This window comes from Acinonyx jubatus, chromosome E3, assembly GCF_027475565.1.
Source record: "Acinonyx jubatus isolate Ajub_Pintada_27869175 chromosome E3, VMU_Ajub_asm_v1.0, whole genome shotgun sequence".
NCBI classification, from domain to species: domain Eukaryota; kingdom Metazoa; phylum Chordata; class Mammalia; order Carnivora; family Felidae; genus Acinonyx; species Acinonyx jubatus.
The window spans coordinates 36,508,675-36,521,610 of record NC_069398.1 but is presented as its reverse complement, the minus strand read 5'-3'; the positions used below and the strand labels follow the sequence as shown (position 1 = coordinate 36,521,610).

Sequence of the window (12,936 nt, the reverse complement as noted above, 5' to 3'; positions counted from 1 at the left end):
CGGGCAGCCGGGGGCGCGCCCGGGTCTAACGACGGTGGGGTACGACTCCGGCGTCTCCGATACCCCCCACTCCGCAGACCCGCGCACGCCCCCAGAGAGAACACGCGCATGCAGGCTGAGGCTTTCTTGCGGGGACTTTACTCAAACTCTGGAACTCGCGGGAGGGGCGGCTGGGCGGCGGGCGCCCCTCTCCGAGTTTAGCCGTAGCTGGTGGCCAGCGCCGAGATCACGTGGCTCAGAAACTTTTCCAGCGAGGCGTGCATGGCCGGGCTGAAGTCTCCAGGGTAGTGCCGGGCGAGGGTCACCAGCAGGCAGTGGCCCAGGAGCTGCGGAGAGAGGCAGCCGTCCCGCCCGGGGCCGTCCTTCTCCACCCCCTTTCTCGGCGACCGCTGACCCAGCGCTGGCCCGGTGCTCACCTTGAAGTTGACGGGGTCCACACGCAGCTGGCGCACGTGCAGGTCGCTCAGAGCCCACAGGGCGGTAGGCAGGTCGTCCAGGTGGGCCACGGCCCGCGTCAGCGCGTCGGCCACCTTCTGGCCGTGGGCCTTGACCTGGGCGGAGCCGGGGGTCAGGTCCAAGTGGGGGAAGTAGGTCTTGGTGGTCGGGAAGGCCAGGAAGGTCCTGCGGGAGGAATGGCTAGAGAGATGCGATCCGAGGGCGAGTGTGGGGGGGAGGCTTGGGGAGGAAGGGCACCAGGAGCGGCGGGGGACGGCATCCGCGGGGCAGGCGCCAAGGCGGGGAGCCGGAGGGGCGCCGGGACCTGTTCGCCCGCACCTCTCCAGGGCCTCGGTCGCGTAGACCCCAACGTTGCTCCCCAGCTTCGTCCACAGCGCGCGCACTGCCGCCCTCTCCGCGGCGGACAGCACCATCGCGGATCCGGCGTTGAGCGGCGAGCGCTCCGCGCGGGATGGCAGCACGGACGCGATTGGTGCGTCCCCGCGGCCTCCAGGGGGCGCCACGCCGCGGCCGCGCCCCGCTTCTGCTCGTAGAAGAGTCCTGAGGGGTCCCGGCCCCGGTGCTGAGGGGTCCCAGAGTCTGGGACCTGCCCTATTGCCATGAACCCCGCGGCCCCATTTTTGTACTGTTTATTATATGGAAACTAATAATTTGTTATTATTATCATCAGGGGACACTGAATTTTATTCTCCCTTCCTCCCCAGCCTATTATGACATCTCTCTGAGTCTATTTTCGCACTGATTGTAAAAAAGGAACATAAAAATGTCCTCTTCCCAAGGTTGCTGTGAGAATTAAGCAGATTACAACTGTTAAGCTCATGGCATATGTTCCTTTCCGGGCAGTAAACATTTATTAAGTTCCTCCACTGTATCTCAGTCATGATACCTGCCAGGCGCCACTCTACACATTAAATTTTTTTTTTTTTTTGGAAAATTCATATAACATAAAATTTACCGTAGTAGCCATTTTAAAGTGTACAATTCAGTGTCTTTAACCACATTCACACAATGTTGTGCAACCACAACTATCTAGTTCTTGAACTTCATCATCCGAAATGGAAACTTTGTGCCCATTAGCAGTGGCTCCACAACCCTTCCCCTCAGTCCCTGGCAACCACCACTCTGCTCTCTGTCTCTCTGGATTTGCCTATTCTGGATAGTTCCTCTATGTGGAATCACACACTATATATTCTTTTGTGTCTGGCTTCTTTGATTTAGCATGTTTTCGCTCACGTTGTAACCTGTGTCAGTGCTCCATAGCTCTTAATGGCTGAATAATATTCCACTGTATGGATAGACTACACTTGATTCCTCCATTCATCCCCTTATGGACATTTGGGTTGTTTCCACCTTTAGCCCAGGCCCTCGTTCTTCCCTAATAATAAAAGAAGGAGACTGCCTCTTACTGGGAGCTCACACTGTGCCACCAGCTCTGTTAAAAGTAGCACAAACTGAGGCAGAGACCTGCCATATCATTTTCCAAGGATGACTCTTAGACAGGGAAGAAAGGACACTGCTGTTAGTTGGGGGCTCAGGCCTGGATGGCTGCCAGGACCAGACCCCTAAGCACTAGCGGCTTGCCGTGAGGGGGGGAAGAGTGTGAGAGTGCAGGCTCCCAGGCCCTGGCTTTTCTCTTTGCTGCCCTGCCAGGGGGAGTCGGTGGGCCTCAGGAGTGCCAGCCTCTGGGCATTGAAGTAAATGCTGAGCTGGGCCCAAAACCAGGCCTCTGGATCCATGGTGCCCCAGGCCGTCATCATCTGCAGAGTGAATGTCCTGGAAGTGACACCAGTGAAAGAGATGCCTCCAGGAAATTGCCTGCCAACTGCCATTGCACTGTTTGCCTGCCACAATGTCGTCGGGATTGCATGTGTGTTTTGTAAGCGCTTGACAGGTGTGGGGGCACTGCGGGGGACTCTGAGGAGCGTAACTTCTGGTCTTCCCCACCGCCCAACTTCAGGAAGAGCCACGGAGAGCTCAGAGGTCCAGGCTGGAGGCCCACCAGCTCTCAGCCCAAGTGTGTGCCATAAAACGTAAAGATGGAAAATCAGTTTATCATTTGAGCAAATCCGAGCTCCAATGGAAAGGTCTGAAGTGAAACGCAGGAAATGGCACTCATTCCAGAGAGAGGGATGGGGGGTGGCCCGCAAATCCTGCACTGGCAGCAGGTCCGGCCCCACTCCCCTCCCCTTCCGTCGCCTCCCTCGGAGTCAGAGAGGTCGCTGGTACCAGTGGAGGAGAATCACCGCTCCCCCACCCCCCCAGCCTCACCCCCCTCCACGACACGACACACGAAGGCCAGCGACAAAGAAGACAGAGGCAGGCAGAGGCTGCAGCCCACTCAGACTTTATTCAAAGATCAGGAAGTTCGGGTGCCCGGAGCCCAAGAGGCCCCGGGCCTTCAGGACGATCGCCCCGGCTTCACTCAACGGTATTTGGAGGTCAGCACGGTGCTCACAGCGCTGAAGAACTTGTCCAGGGAGGCGTGGACGGCGGGGGTGAATTCCGCGGGGTGGTGGCAGGCCAGGGTCACCAGCAGGCAGTGGCTCAGGAACTGCGGGGAGGGGGGGCGTCAGGGGGCGTCGGGGGGACGCGGCTGCCCGCACTCCACCTTCTGGAACCCAAGGGACTCTGCCCTCCTGCCAGCAGGGTCCGGCGAGCCCTCCACCGCAGATGTCCCCCAGCCCGGTGCTCACCTTGAAGTTGACGGGGTCCACACGCAGCTTGTACGCGTGCAGGTCGCTCAGAGCCGACAGGGCGTTGGGCAGGTCGTCCATGTGGGCCACGGCCTGCGTCAGCGCGTCGGCCACCTTCTGGCCGTGGGCCTTGACCTGGGCGGAGCCGTGGCTCAGGTCGAAGTGGGGGAAGTAGGTCTTGGTGGTGGGGAAGGAGCAGAAGGTCCTGCCGGGAGGAAGAGGTGGGCGAGCCACGGTTAGGCGGGGCGGCGCAGGACAAGGACCGCGAGGGGTCGCGGAGCCCCGGGTGCCGGGTGCCCACAGGGGCAAGTTGGGTGCTCACCTCTCCAGGGCCTCTGCGCCATATTCGCCAGCATGGGACCCAATCTTACCCCAGCAGGCCTTGACGTTGCTCTTGTCGGCGGCAGACAGCACCATGGTTGGTTCTCTCTGAGTCTGTGTCGGGACCAGAAGGTGCGGGGCCGCGAGGGCGCGGAGCCTTTATGCCCCGGGCGCGCGGGGCGCGCCCGCCCGGGCTGCGCTCATTGGCTGGCGCGGGGCCGACTCGGCCGGACGGCAGGGGGCGCCAGCGAGCGGCCAGCGCCACCCTGGCGCGGTGGGGGCTTTGCTCCAGGCTTTGTAGAGGGTTCGGGTGTCTTCCTCCCATCCGCCTCTTCACGGCCATGGCAGTGGTATCCTAGACCCCAGCTAGTGGGGGTCGGTTTGCTGAGGTGGCTCGATGCCCGTTCTTCCAACACGTGAGCTCAGTGACACCCTTCAGGGTCCCCGAGCGCCCCTATCCCCAGGCTGTGCTCTCCTGAGGATCGGAAGGGAGTAGTCAGTTTGTGCCACCTACCCTGATCTAGGCTTGGCACTCCCCAGACATGTATTAACTTGGGCGGAATCAGTGAAAGAATGGGCGGTTAGTCGTGGAAAGAAAGGCCTCTCCTAGCCCAGGGCGGAAAGAGATGTGCACACAAGGGGGTCCTTCCTCACATGTACTTGAGAATTCCCAACAATAGCCCTTCTGCTCCCCTCAGACTTGGTTCTCCCAACCCCCTTTCTTTACACAAATAGCCATCGACTGCCACTGAGTGCCGATCGCAGAAGGAGCAAATACCGAGGGGCAGAGTTTGCAGGGCTGGGTAGGAGAGTTCCAGGCGCAAGCTCCTTCCTCCAGGGTGGCGGCTGCTGCACCCCAGGTCAGGGACTCACAGAGGCAGGCCTCTCCTATCTGAGACCTTGCGTGAACGGCTGTCTCTCTCCCCCGCTGTCCTGGGTCACAATGACACATCCAGTGCTGTAAACTGTGCCAGACACAAGACTCATGAGGCAAATAGCCGTTGAGTTGATAAATAAAGCAAATGGCTGGGCAAGACCTGAGTTTCCAGCCTAGTTAGGGACAGTGTCCAAATCATCACACAAGTACACATACAATGGAAAACCTTGTTAAAGGACCCAAGGAAGCATGGAGAGAGTGGATGAGGCTTTCAGGGACATCAGGGTTAGTCTGGGGATCATGGTGGGCTTCCCTGAGGAAGTAAGACTGGAAGATGAGTCAGTAATAGGCAGAGTAGAGTTCAGGGGGAGCTACCCATCACTTGGTGGAGGGGAAGGGGAGAGAAGGCCTCTGTGGCCGCAGAGTGGGGGTGAGAGATGCGGGGGTGATAAGGCTGGTCAGACCCCACAGCATGGGGCAGGGGAGGAGCTTCCGGTGGGGTGGTAAGAAGGGGCAGGAACTCCAGCTGCTGACAAGTCCCTTCGGCTAGTAGGTGGTGTGATGGGCACGATGAGGCGGAACATCAGAGCTTGGCGAGGGGAAAAGGGAGGGAGGGGCCACCGCTACGTCCTTTCCTGGGAAGAAGACTTCCCTTTGGGGACGGGTGGGGGGGCACCACCCTCTGCCCCCATCCCTCTCCTAGGGACCTCCCGCAAGACCTTCCCTGTGTGTCCAGGAGGAAGTAATGGTCAAACTGGGAAGAAAGAAGCTCTGGACAAGTCTCAGCAATTCCCCCTTCTGCTCCACCTCCTGGTGTCTGTTCCTCTAATTTTGTTCACACAGGACTCTCCCCCTAGCTCAGTCCACTTTCCCTCCTACCTCCACGCTTTTCCTGATTCTGTCAGAGCCAGAGGCCCTCTCCTGGCCCCCCAAAAAGGATAAGACACTGGGGGCTTAGAGGCATACAAGACCCACCTCGCAGGCCAGGGACAATCCCCCCTTCTTCATCTTGTTCCAATCCCTGTGCCACTGAGTCCTTTTAAGGCAAGACTGAGGAACATATCTCAGCTAATGGCTTACATTCTTAACATGGGCAGAGCTCCCACATATATATAAAAGGGAGAAACAAATGACTAATGGGAACAATGGACAAAGGATATTAACAGGAAATTAACAGAAATGTAGAAATGACCAGGCGCCTGGATGGCTCAGTTTGTTGAGCCACCAACTCTTTATTTCAGCTCAGGTCATGATCTCACGTTGCATGGGATTAAGCTCCATGTCAAGCTTTGCTCTGATGGCAAGGATCCTGCTTGGGATTCTCTGTCTCCCCCTCTCTCTCCTCCTCCTCCACCCACACCCACACCCAAACCCCCCCCCCCCACACACACACACTCTTTCTCTCTCACTCTCTGTCTCAAAATAAATAGGCATTAAAAAAAAAGAAATGGAGAAATGACCAATAAATCTGTGACATGAGAAAGAGCTGGATATGCTGCTGGAAGAGATGTAGTGGAGACACAGTTCCATGAGAAAAGCAGGTTTCAGAAAAATATCTAGGGTATGACGATACTTTTAACCAAAAAGAAGAATGTAGTCATAGATGTAGCTGTGTCCCTTCAGCACAGGATAGAAGCCAGTGGGCTCAGTCCCAAACTGATAACTGTGTTACTTCTGCAGAGGTGTGGGACAGGGCACAGCGACTCTCTTTCCCAACTTTGAATAACACAAAAATGGTGTATGTGGGTGTGCATGTGCACGTGGCTTGTGTGTGAAAGCATGGGCGAATTTTAGTTTATTTGTTTATAGTAGGCTCCATGCCCAGCACAGAGCCCAACAGGGGGCTTGAACTCACAACCACGACACTGAGATCAAGACCTGAGTTGAGATAAAGAGTTCGACGCTCAATCTACTGAGCTACCCAGGTGCCCCCTTAGTTTACTTCTTAAGTGTTTTCTATATTTAAGTAAAAGTGAATTGGGCTCTGGGGCGAAGAAAGGGTGTGTAGTGCAGGAGGAGAGGCAACCCCCACTGTCCAGAGTGGGGAGCAAGGGGCTCTGTCACTGTCCTGAGACAACCCAGGACTGCGCACTGCCCTGAGCTCAGACTGGGCTGGAGGCCCTGGTGGGGTCCCTAAGACGGTTGCAGAGCCCAGGTGGGGTGTGTGAAGTTGAGCCCAGGGCTTCAGCACTGCCGCCAGGGGACTTTCCAAATATTGTTCACAGCACCGAGGCAGAACTTCTGGGAGGCCCCAGGAGCCTTGGGCGTTTGAATAGGGGAAGCAATGAGCTGGGGAACACCTGGCTGCACAAACAGTGAGCTGTTAGTGTGCCTCACAACCTGCAGGCCAAGGGAGCAAGGCGCTCTGCTAAAGGGCTTCCCCAAGTGCACCCTGACCATTCCCCCAGCTCATTGCCCCACTCTTCTTCCCCGACTCTACCCCACCCCTGCCGTCCCCCGGAGGGTTACTGTGACCCAGGAAGGGTGGGAGGGGCTGCAACCCCCTTTCCAGCCCACCTTCCCTCTGATAGGAAGGAGGTGGGAATCTCCAAGAAACTGTCCAGCACCCGCATTTGCACCAGGAGTGTTGTGTTTTTGTGGTTTGTTTTGATCTAGACTGTTTAATGGGTGTTAGACTTCAAAAGAAGGTGGCAATCTTAAGACTCCCCTACATCTTACCCCAGAGAGGGACCCTTGGAAGTCTGGCCCTTCCCAGGCCTGAACACGGTTCAGCACATTTCTGGAAGCATCAGCCTTACTCCCCTGCCCTCTCCCTCCAAAGTCAGAGAGGTCGCTGGTACCAGTGGAAGAGAATCACCGCTCCCCCACCCCCCCAGCCTCACCCCCCTCCACGACACGACACACGAAGGCCAGCGACAAAGAAGACAGAGGCGGACAGAGGCTGCAGCCCACTCAGACTTTATTCAAAGATCAGGAAGTTCGGGTGCCCGGAGCCCAAGAGGCCCCGGGCCCTCAGGACGATCGCCCCGGCTTCACTCAACGGTATTTGGAGGTCAGCACGGTGCTCACAGCGCTGAAGAACTTGTCCAGGGAGGCGTGGACGGCGGGGGTGAATTCCGCGGGGTGGTGGCAGGCCAGGGTCACCAGCAGGCAGTGGCTCAGGAACTGCGGGGAGGGGGGGCGTCAGGGGGCGTCGGGGGGACGCGGCTGCCCGCACTCCACCTTCTGGAACCCAAGGGACTCTGCCCTCCTGCCAGCAGGGTCCGGCGAGCCCTCCACCGCAGATGTCCCCCAGCCCGGTGCTCACCTTGAAGTTGACGGGGTCCACACGCAGCTTGTACGCGTGCAGGTCGCTCAGAGCCGACAGGGCGTTGGGCAGGTCGTCCATGTGGGCCACGGCCTGCGTCAGCGCGTCGGCCACCTTCTGGCCGTGGGCCTTGACCTGGGCGGAGCCGTGGCTCAGGTCGAAGTGGGGGAAGTAGGTCTTGGTGGTGGGGAAGGAGCAGAAGGTCCTGCCGGGAGGAAGAGGTGGGCGAGCCACGGTTAGGCGGGGCGGCGCAGGACAAGGACCGCGAGGGGTCGCGGAGCCCCGGGTGCCGGGTGCCCACAGGGGCAAGTTGGGTGCTCACCTCTCCAGGGCCTCTGCGCCATATTCGCCAGCATGGGACCCAATCTTACCCCAGCAGGCCTTGACGTTGCTCTTGTCGGCGGCAGACAGCACCATGGTTGGTTCTCTCTGAGTCTGTGTCGGGACCAGAAGGTGCGGGGCCGCGAGGGCGCGGAGCCTTTATGCCCCGGGCGCGCGGGGCGCGCCCGCCCGGGCTGCGCTCATTGGCTGGCGCGGGGCCAGGAGGTGCGCTGGGCCGGCGGCAGCCCTCCCTCTCCCGGTTCCGCGCAGGCAGAGGTGCCTTCTCCAATCCGGCCCCCGTGATTCTGGGAAGCCTACACAGGTTCCCCACCCATCTGTCGCGCACCCACATTCGGCCCCGACCTGGGCTCTTTGCCGGTCGAGAAGGGGAGCACGGCTATTTTCTAAAGTAAAACGAGCTGCTTTCGCACCAGACTTTCCCGAGGACCAAGGGCTGTAGATTGTCCGTGTTAACGTGAAGGTGAAGGAGATAATGAGGGTTGACACCCTCCAAGCCCTCCTGCTGCCACTGGTGGGCCGGCACTCCTAGGCAGCGCGGGGTTAACAGGTGAAGGCGCAGACCGTGGATGGGGGTGGGTAGTTCGGCTTAGGCTCCAGCACCCTTCGGACTTGAGTGTGGACTGCCACTGGGGCTCAGAGCTCCCTGTAGTGCTCCCCGCACCCGCCGAGACTGCTATCTGGGGAACCTTCCTCATTCCGAGTTGGGAGAGTTTCCAGGGTCCCTGGCCTTATTCCCTGGTCCACCAAGGTTCTGAGCAGAGAGCTAAGATTCCTGCCCTGTTGCTGCTGAGGGGAGAGATTGACCCTGGCGGGCGGGGGTGGGGAGAGCAGGCGAGGCACGGCTTGGCTGGGAGACTTGCAGATACTGAAAGGCATAGGTGGGGCCGGATGGCCAAGTGCCTGCCAGGCACTGAGCCTGCCTCATGATCTTTTAAATTATTTCAAAAGACCCAGCGAGGTAGGGCTTTTTGTTGGTCGTCTGCTCTTCGTTTGCTTTTACATTGATGCGTTAGGCTCCTACGGCCCAGGGACATGTCCAGTGTCACAGGGCTTATCCTGTGAACCGGGTCGGAACCCTGCTGTGTGTGCCTGGTCGTGACCATCGGGACATCCCACCCCAGTCTCCCACCCCACGGACTTCAGAGAAAGGACCCAACTTGGCCAGGGCAAGGTTTGCTGCAGATTGAGAGTCGCGGGGAGGGGAGAAGGCGCCGGGGGTCAGAGGAGGCCTGGCGCCTAAGTCTGTTTGACCTCAGGCCAGAAGCCTAACCCTTGGGCCTGGTGCCCATGTTTGTCTGCAAAAGAGCTGCGGATTCTGAATTCTGGCTCCCAGCTCCCAGTGGGAGGGTTGGAGGAAGGATGAACGAGTGAGCACGGGAGTGGGTGAGAACTGCTCCCAAAGACCCCTGTGATCCTGGCACCCACTTTGCCCCTCCCACTTCCTCGGCAGAGGAGGGCAATTGTTCTGCTCAAGCCTTTAGGGGTCCACACCCCGCCCAAGATCCAGCACCCTCAGCCCAGCAACCGCCCTCATTTCAGAGTTTGGAGAGATCCAAGGACCGGCTCCCAGGCCCCTGATTCTTGGTCTGCAAGGGTTCGTGATGGCGCCCTAAGATTCCAGGAGTCTGCGCCTGGGACCCAGAGCTTCTGCCCAGCTTCTCGGCCCACCTGCTCCCCAAAGAACACACACGTGCAGGGTCCGGCCATTTGAGGCCTGTTTATTGACACACACACACCTAAGCCGGTGGGGCAGGGGACTCATCGGTACTTCTCAGTCAGCACCATGGCTACTTCGGTCAAGAACTTGTCCCACGCCGCCTGCATCTGCACGGTGAACTCGCCCTGCAGGTGGGAGGCCAGCATCACATGGAAACACTGGATCAGCAGCTGCGGGAGGAGGGGCGGATGAGAGGGGGTCTGCTGCAGCCACTTTCTCCTTTAACCCCAACCCCGGCTGCCTGCCGGCGCCAACTCTACCGCGGCGGGGGCGGGCTCACAGGGAAGTTGGCGGGGTCCACGCGTAGCACTTGTGCGTGCAGGTCGGCGAGCGGGCTCAGGGCGGCGCGCAGGTGGTCGGTGTGTTGCACGGCCACGCCCACCGCCTGGAGCACGCGTTGTCCGTGGGTCAGCAGCTGAGCCTCGTCGGGGCAGACGCCCAGGTGCTTGAAGTAGATCTTGGTGCTGGGATAGACCGTGAAGAGCCTGGTGGAGCAGGTCGGTGAGTGAGGGTGGCCGCGTGGGGTCCATCCGGCGCCGGCACCTCCCAGACACCCGGAACCCCAGCCTGGCCCGCCCCTCGGACTCGGGCCCCCAACCCCTGTGTCCGCCTCCCTGTGACCCTGGAAACCCCGCCTCAACCCACCTGAGCAACAGCTCCGCCCCGAAGGCCGCCTCGTGGCCGGCGATCAGGTCCCAGACCTGCGCTACGTGGGCGCGCTCTTGGGCGCTGAGCATGGCGCCGGCCGGGCGTGCGCTGGCGGCCCCACCCGCCGCTCCCGCCTCCTTATAGCAGCCCCCACGCCTTCCAGGCGCCCCACCCGCCCTTATCTGCGGGACCCTCGGCCAGCTCGGGGAAATGCCTCCAGCCCAGGTCCCGATCGCTGCAGAGGCCACGGCCTGGGGCGGGCGGGGCCGGGGGTTACCGGCACCGACTCACGCGCTGTGTGTGCGTGCTTTTGCTGCAGACTTGCGCGAAATCGGGAGAGCCTCCCCTGCGGGCAGCGTCAGAGCCTCTGCAGGAGGGAGCCAGTGGAGGGATTGGGAGAAAGAGCGCTGGGCAGGGACGCTTCTTTTCCGCTAGGGGCACGGGAAGCATATCGTGGGTCCCCGCAGTGCGGGACCTATAGTGTCAGGCTTTGAGGAAAAGCCCCCTCAGTGCCGACACGCACCCCACACGCACGCGACACGCTGAATAAAGCGACGATCTTTGGGCGATTTGGGAAGCAGGACAGGAGCAAACGCACCTCGGACCCTGGAGAACCAGCCTGGGGCCGCTCTACTCTCTCCCGATTCTGGGGTCCGCAGGCGCAGGGATCGAGCCACAGCGCCCTCGGGGTGGCCTCCAGGCCGGTGGTGACGCTGGGGTCCACCGCGTTCCTGTGGCTTACGCTTTCTGTGCCTCACTTTCTCCCCTCCTTCGGCCAATACTGAGAACGCAGGACCCATTCCATCCGCATCCATTTATTGGGGGCAAAATTGAGGGAAGTTGCAGGGGCAGGGGCGGGGTCGCAGCCGGCCCCCGGCCTGGCGGCGGCGCTCAGCGGTACTTCTCGGTCAGGACGCAGGACACGATGGACAGGAACTTGTCCCAGGCGGTATGGGCGTCGGCCGTGAAGTCAGCGGGGAAGTGCGAGGCCACCGTGACCAGCAGACAGTGGGACAGGAGCTGGGGGGCCCGGAGGGCGGCTCAGCGCGAGGCCGGGGAGCTCTGCGGGGGCTCTGGGGTGGGCGGAGCACCTTCTGCGGCCGAGACCCCGCCCCGCCCCCCCTCCACCCCCCCCCCCCCCGCCTCGTCCCCGCCAGGACCCCGGCCCCCGCGCGCACCTTGAAGTTGACCGGGTCCACGCGCAGAACGTAGGCGTGCATCTCACTCAGCTTGGACAGGGCGCCCGCGATGTTGTCGATGCTCCTGACCGCATCGCCCAGGGCGGCCGCCACCTTGGCGCCGTGCGTGCGCAGGTGCGCGGAGCCCGGGCGCAGGTCGAAGTGCGGGAAGTAGGTCTTGGTCTGGGGGTAGCTGGCGAAGAGCCTGCGGGAGGGCGGGACCTGAGCATTGGAGGAACGTGGGCCCCCGTCCACCTCTCTACGACCCCTGCGTCCTTCTCCGAGCTTGAGGACCCAAGTGCGACCTCACCACCGCCCTGGGGCCTTCCAGCTCAGCAGGTGCACCACCTCCTGAGGTGTGCTGTGCTCTGACTGCTGCCCCTCCCCCAAGCTGCACCCCATGGTCCCAAGGCCTTCTGCCTCCACACCCTCCCAGCACCCAGGCTCGCCCCTGCTCCCCACCTCAGCCCTCTTCCAGGGTCTCCTCGCTCCCAGCTGGCCCTGCACACCCACCGTAGGCCTCCAGCCCGTTTTCACCTCTCCTCTGGCCACAAAAACCTCCTTCCCAACCCCTGACCGGGCTCCTGCTGTACCTACCGTCTGTCAGAAATAATGCCACCTGCAGGCACATTGCAAGGGAGATCTCTTAGGGAAACCACCTGGGACCACCTTGCCCCAGGATTAGAGACCCTGGTGCTTGGAGATGCCTCACTGCCTCCTTAGGCATGTCAGGTGTTGGGGGAAACACATCCACACCCCTCTGGTGAGATGCTGGGCCTGTGCTTGTTCAGGACTCAGTGAGCATAGGGTCCGTCAGAAGTCTGTGCAATTCATCTGCCCCCCTCACTGACCCCTTTCTCAGAGAACCCCCACCTCGCTGACCCCTCCTTAGGGACCCTTTCCGCAGAGAGCCCTCTCCTCACTGGCCCCTGTCCTCACCAACTGCACACTGTCACCTACGGGGCTCCACCCCAGCCCATCTGGCACTCACCTCTCCAGGGCCTGGGTGCCAATGGCATCCGCCTGAGTGGAGATCTTGCCCCACATGGACAGGATGATGGCCTTCTCAGCCTTGGTCAGAGACATGGTGGTGGCTGAGCTGGAGCCGGGTGTGCCCAGGACTGGCCTCTGTGTGCTCACCCCCCGGGATCCCTTTATACACACAGAGCCGGGGTGGGGGCCAGGCTGTGGCCATTGGTCTGGAGAGGGGAGAGGGCTGTGGGGGTGGGGTCTCTTATCAGGCCCAGCGAGGATGGGTGGTCACCAGTCCCTGGCGGGACTGGTGGGGTGAAGAAGGGCTAACATTCCCCCCTCCCTGCACTGGGCCACAGCCTGAGTCCAGGTTCCAGGGAGGTAGGGGCCCAGTCCAGTGACTGACCTCTATAATCATGGTCGCCGAGTTCCCTGTCCTTGTGATATTAGGATGATCTAGAAGG

At 60.7% G+C, this 12,936-nt stretch overlaps 5 protein-coding genes across 5 annotated transcripts; all 5 read right to left on the bottom strand.

Moving 5' to 3' along the window:
• Positions 1 to 116: 116 nt before the first annotated feature.
• On the bottom strand, positions 117 to 941 carry HBQ1 (hemoglobin subunit theta 1). Its single transcript, XM_027043011.2, has 3 exons — positions 775 to 941; positions 417 to 621; positions 117 to 326 (listed from the first exon to the last, which is right to left on the bottom strand). The coding sequence occupies exons 1-3, from the start codon at positions 867 to 869 to the stop codon at positions 198 to 200; spliced, it is 429 nt and encodes a 142-aa protein (XP_026898812.1). The 5' UTR covers positions 870 to 941; the 3' UTR covers positions 117 to 197.
• Positions 942 to 2,784: 1,843 nt separating this feature from the next.
• LOC128313640 (hemoglobin subunit alpha) lies at positions 2,785 to 3,629 on the bottom strand. The gene is made up of 3 exons (XM_053213309.1): positions 3,472 to 3,629; positions 3,150 to 3,354; positions 2,785 to 3,007 (listed from the first exon to the last, which is right to left on the bottom strand). Exons 1-3 carry the CDS (start codon positions 3,564 to 3,566, stop codon positions 2,879 to 2,881), a joined length of 429 nt encoding a protein of 142 aa, XP_053069284.1. The 5' UTR covers positions 3,567 to 3,629; the 3' UTR covers positions 2,785 to 2,878.
• A 3,621-nt stretch (positions 3,630 to 7,250) lies between these two features.
• On the bottom strand, positions 7,251 to 8,095 carry LOC128313654 (hemoglobin subunit alpha). Its single transcript, XM_053213382.1, has 3 exons — positions 7,938 to 8,095; positions 7,616 to 7,820; positions 7,251 to 7,473 (listed from the first exon to the last, which is right to left on the bottom strand). Exons 1-3 carry the CDS (start codon positions 8,030 to 8,032, stop codon positions 7,345 to 7,347), a joined length of 429 nt encoding a protein of 142 aa, XP_053069357.1. The 5' UTR covers positions 8,033 to 8,095; the 3' UTR covers positions 7,251 to 7,344.
• A 1,555-nt stretch (positions 8,096 to 9,650) lies between these two features.
• HBM (hemoglobin subunit mu) lies at positions 9,651 to 10,478 on the bottom strand. Its single transcript, XM_027043013.2, has 3 exons — positions 10,320 to 10,478; positions 9,955 to 10,159; positions 9,651 to 9,844 (listed from the first exon to the last, which is right to left on the bottom strand). The coding sequence occupies exons 1-3, from the start codon at positions 10,409 to 10,411 to the stop codon at positions 9,716 to 9,718; spliced, it is 426 nt and encodes a 141-aa protein (XP_026898814.1). The 5' UTR covers positions 10,412 to 10,478; the 3' UTR covers positions 9,651 to 9,715.
• A 627-nt stretch (positions 10,479 to 11,105) lies between these two features.
• On the bottom strand, positions 11,106 to 12,706 carry LOC106977356 (hemoglobin subunit zeta). Its single transcript, XM_053213383.1, has 3 exons — positions 12,492 to 12,706; positions 11,501 to 11,705; positions 11,106 to 11,342 (listed from the first exon to the last, which is right to left on the bottom strand). The coding sequence occupies exons 1-3, from the start codon at positions 12,584 to 12,586 to the stop codon at positions 11,214 to 11,216; spliced, it is 429 nt and encodes a 142-aa protein (XP_053069358.1). The 5' UTR covers positions 12,587 to 12,706; the 3' UTR covers positions 11,106 to 11,213.
• Between the last annotated feature and the right edge of the window lie 230 nt (positions 12,707 to 12,936).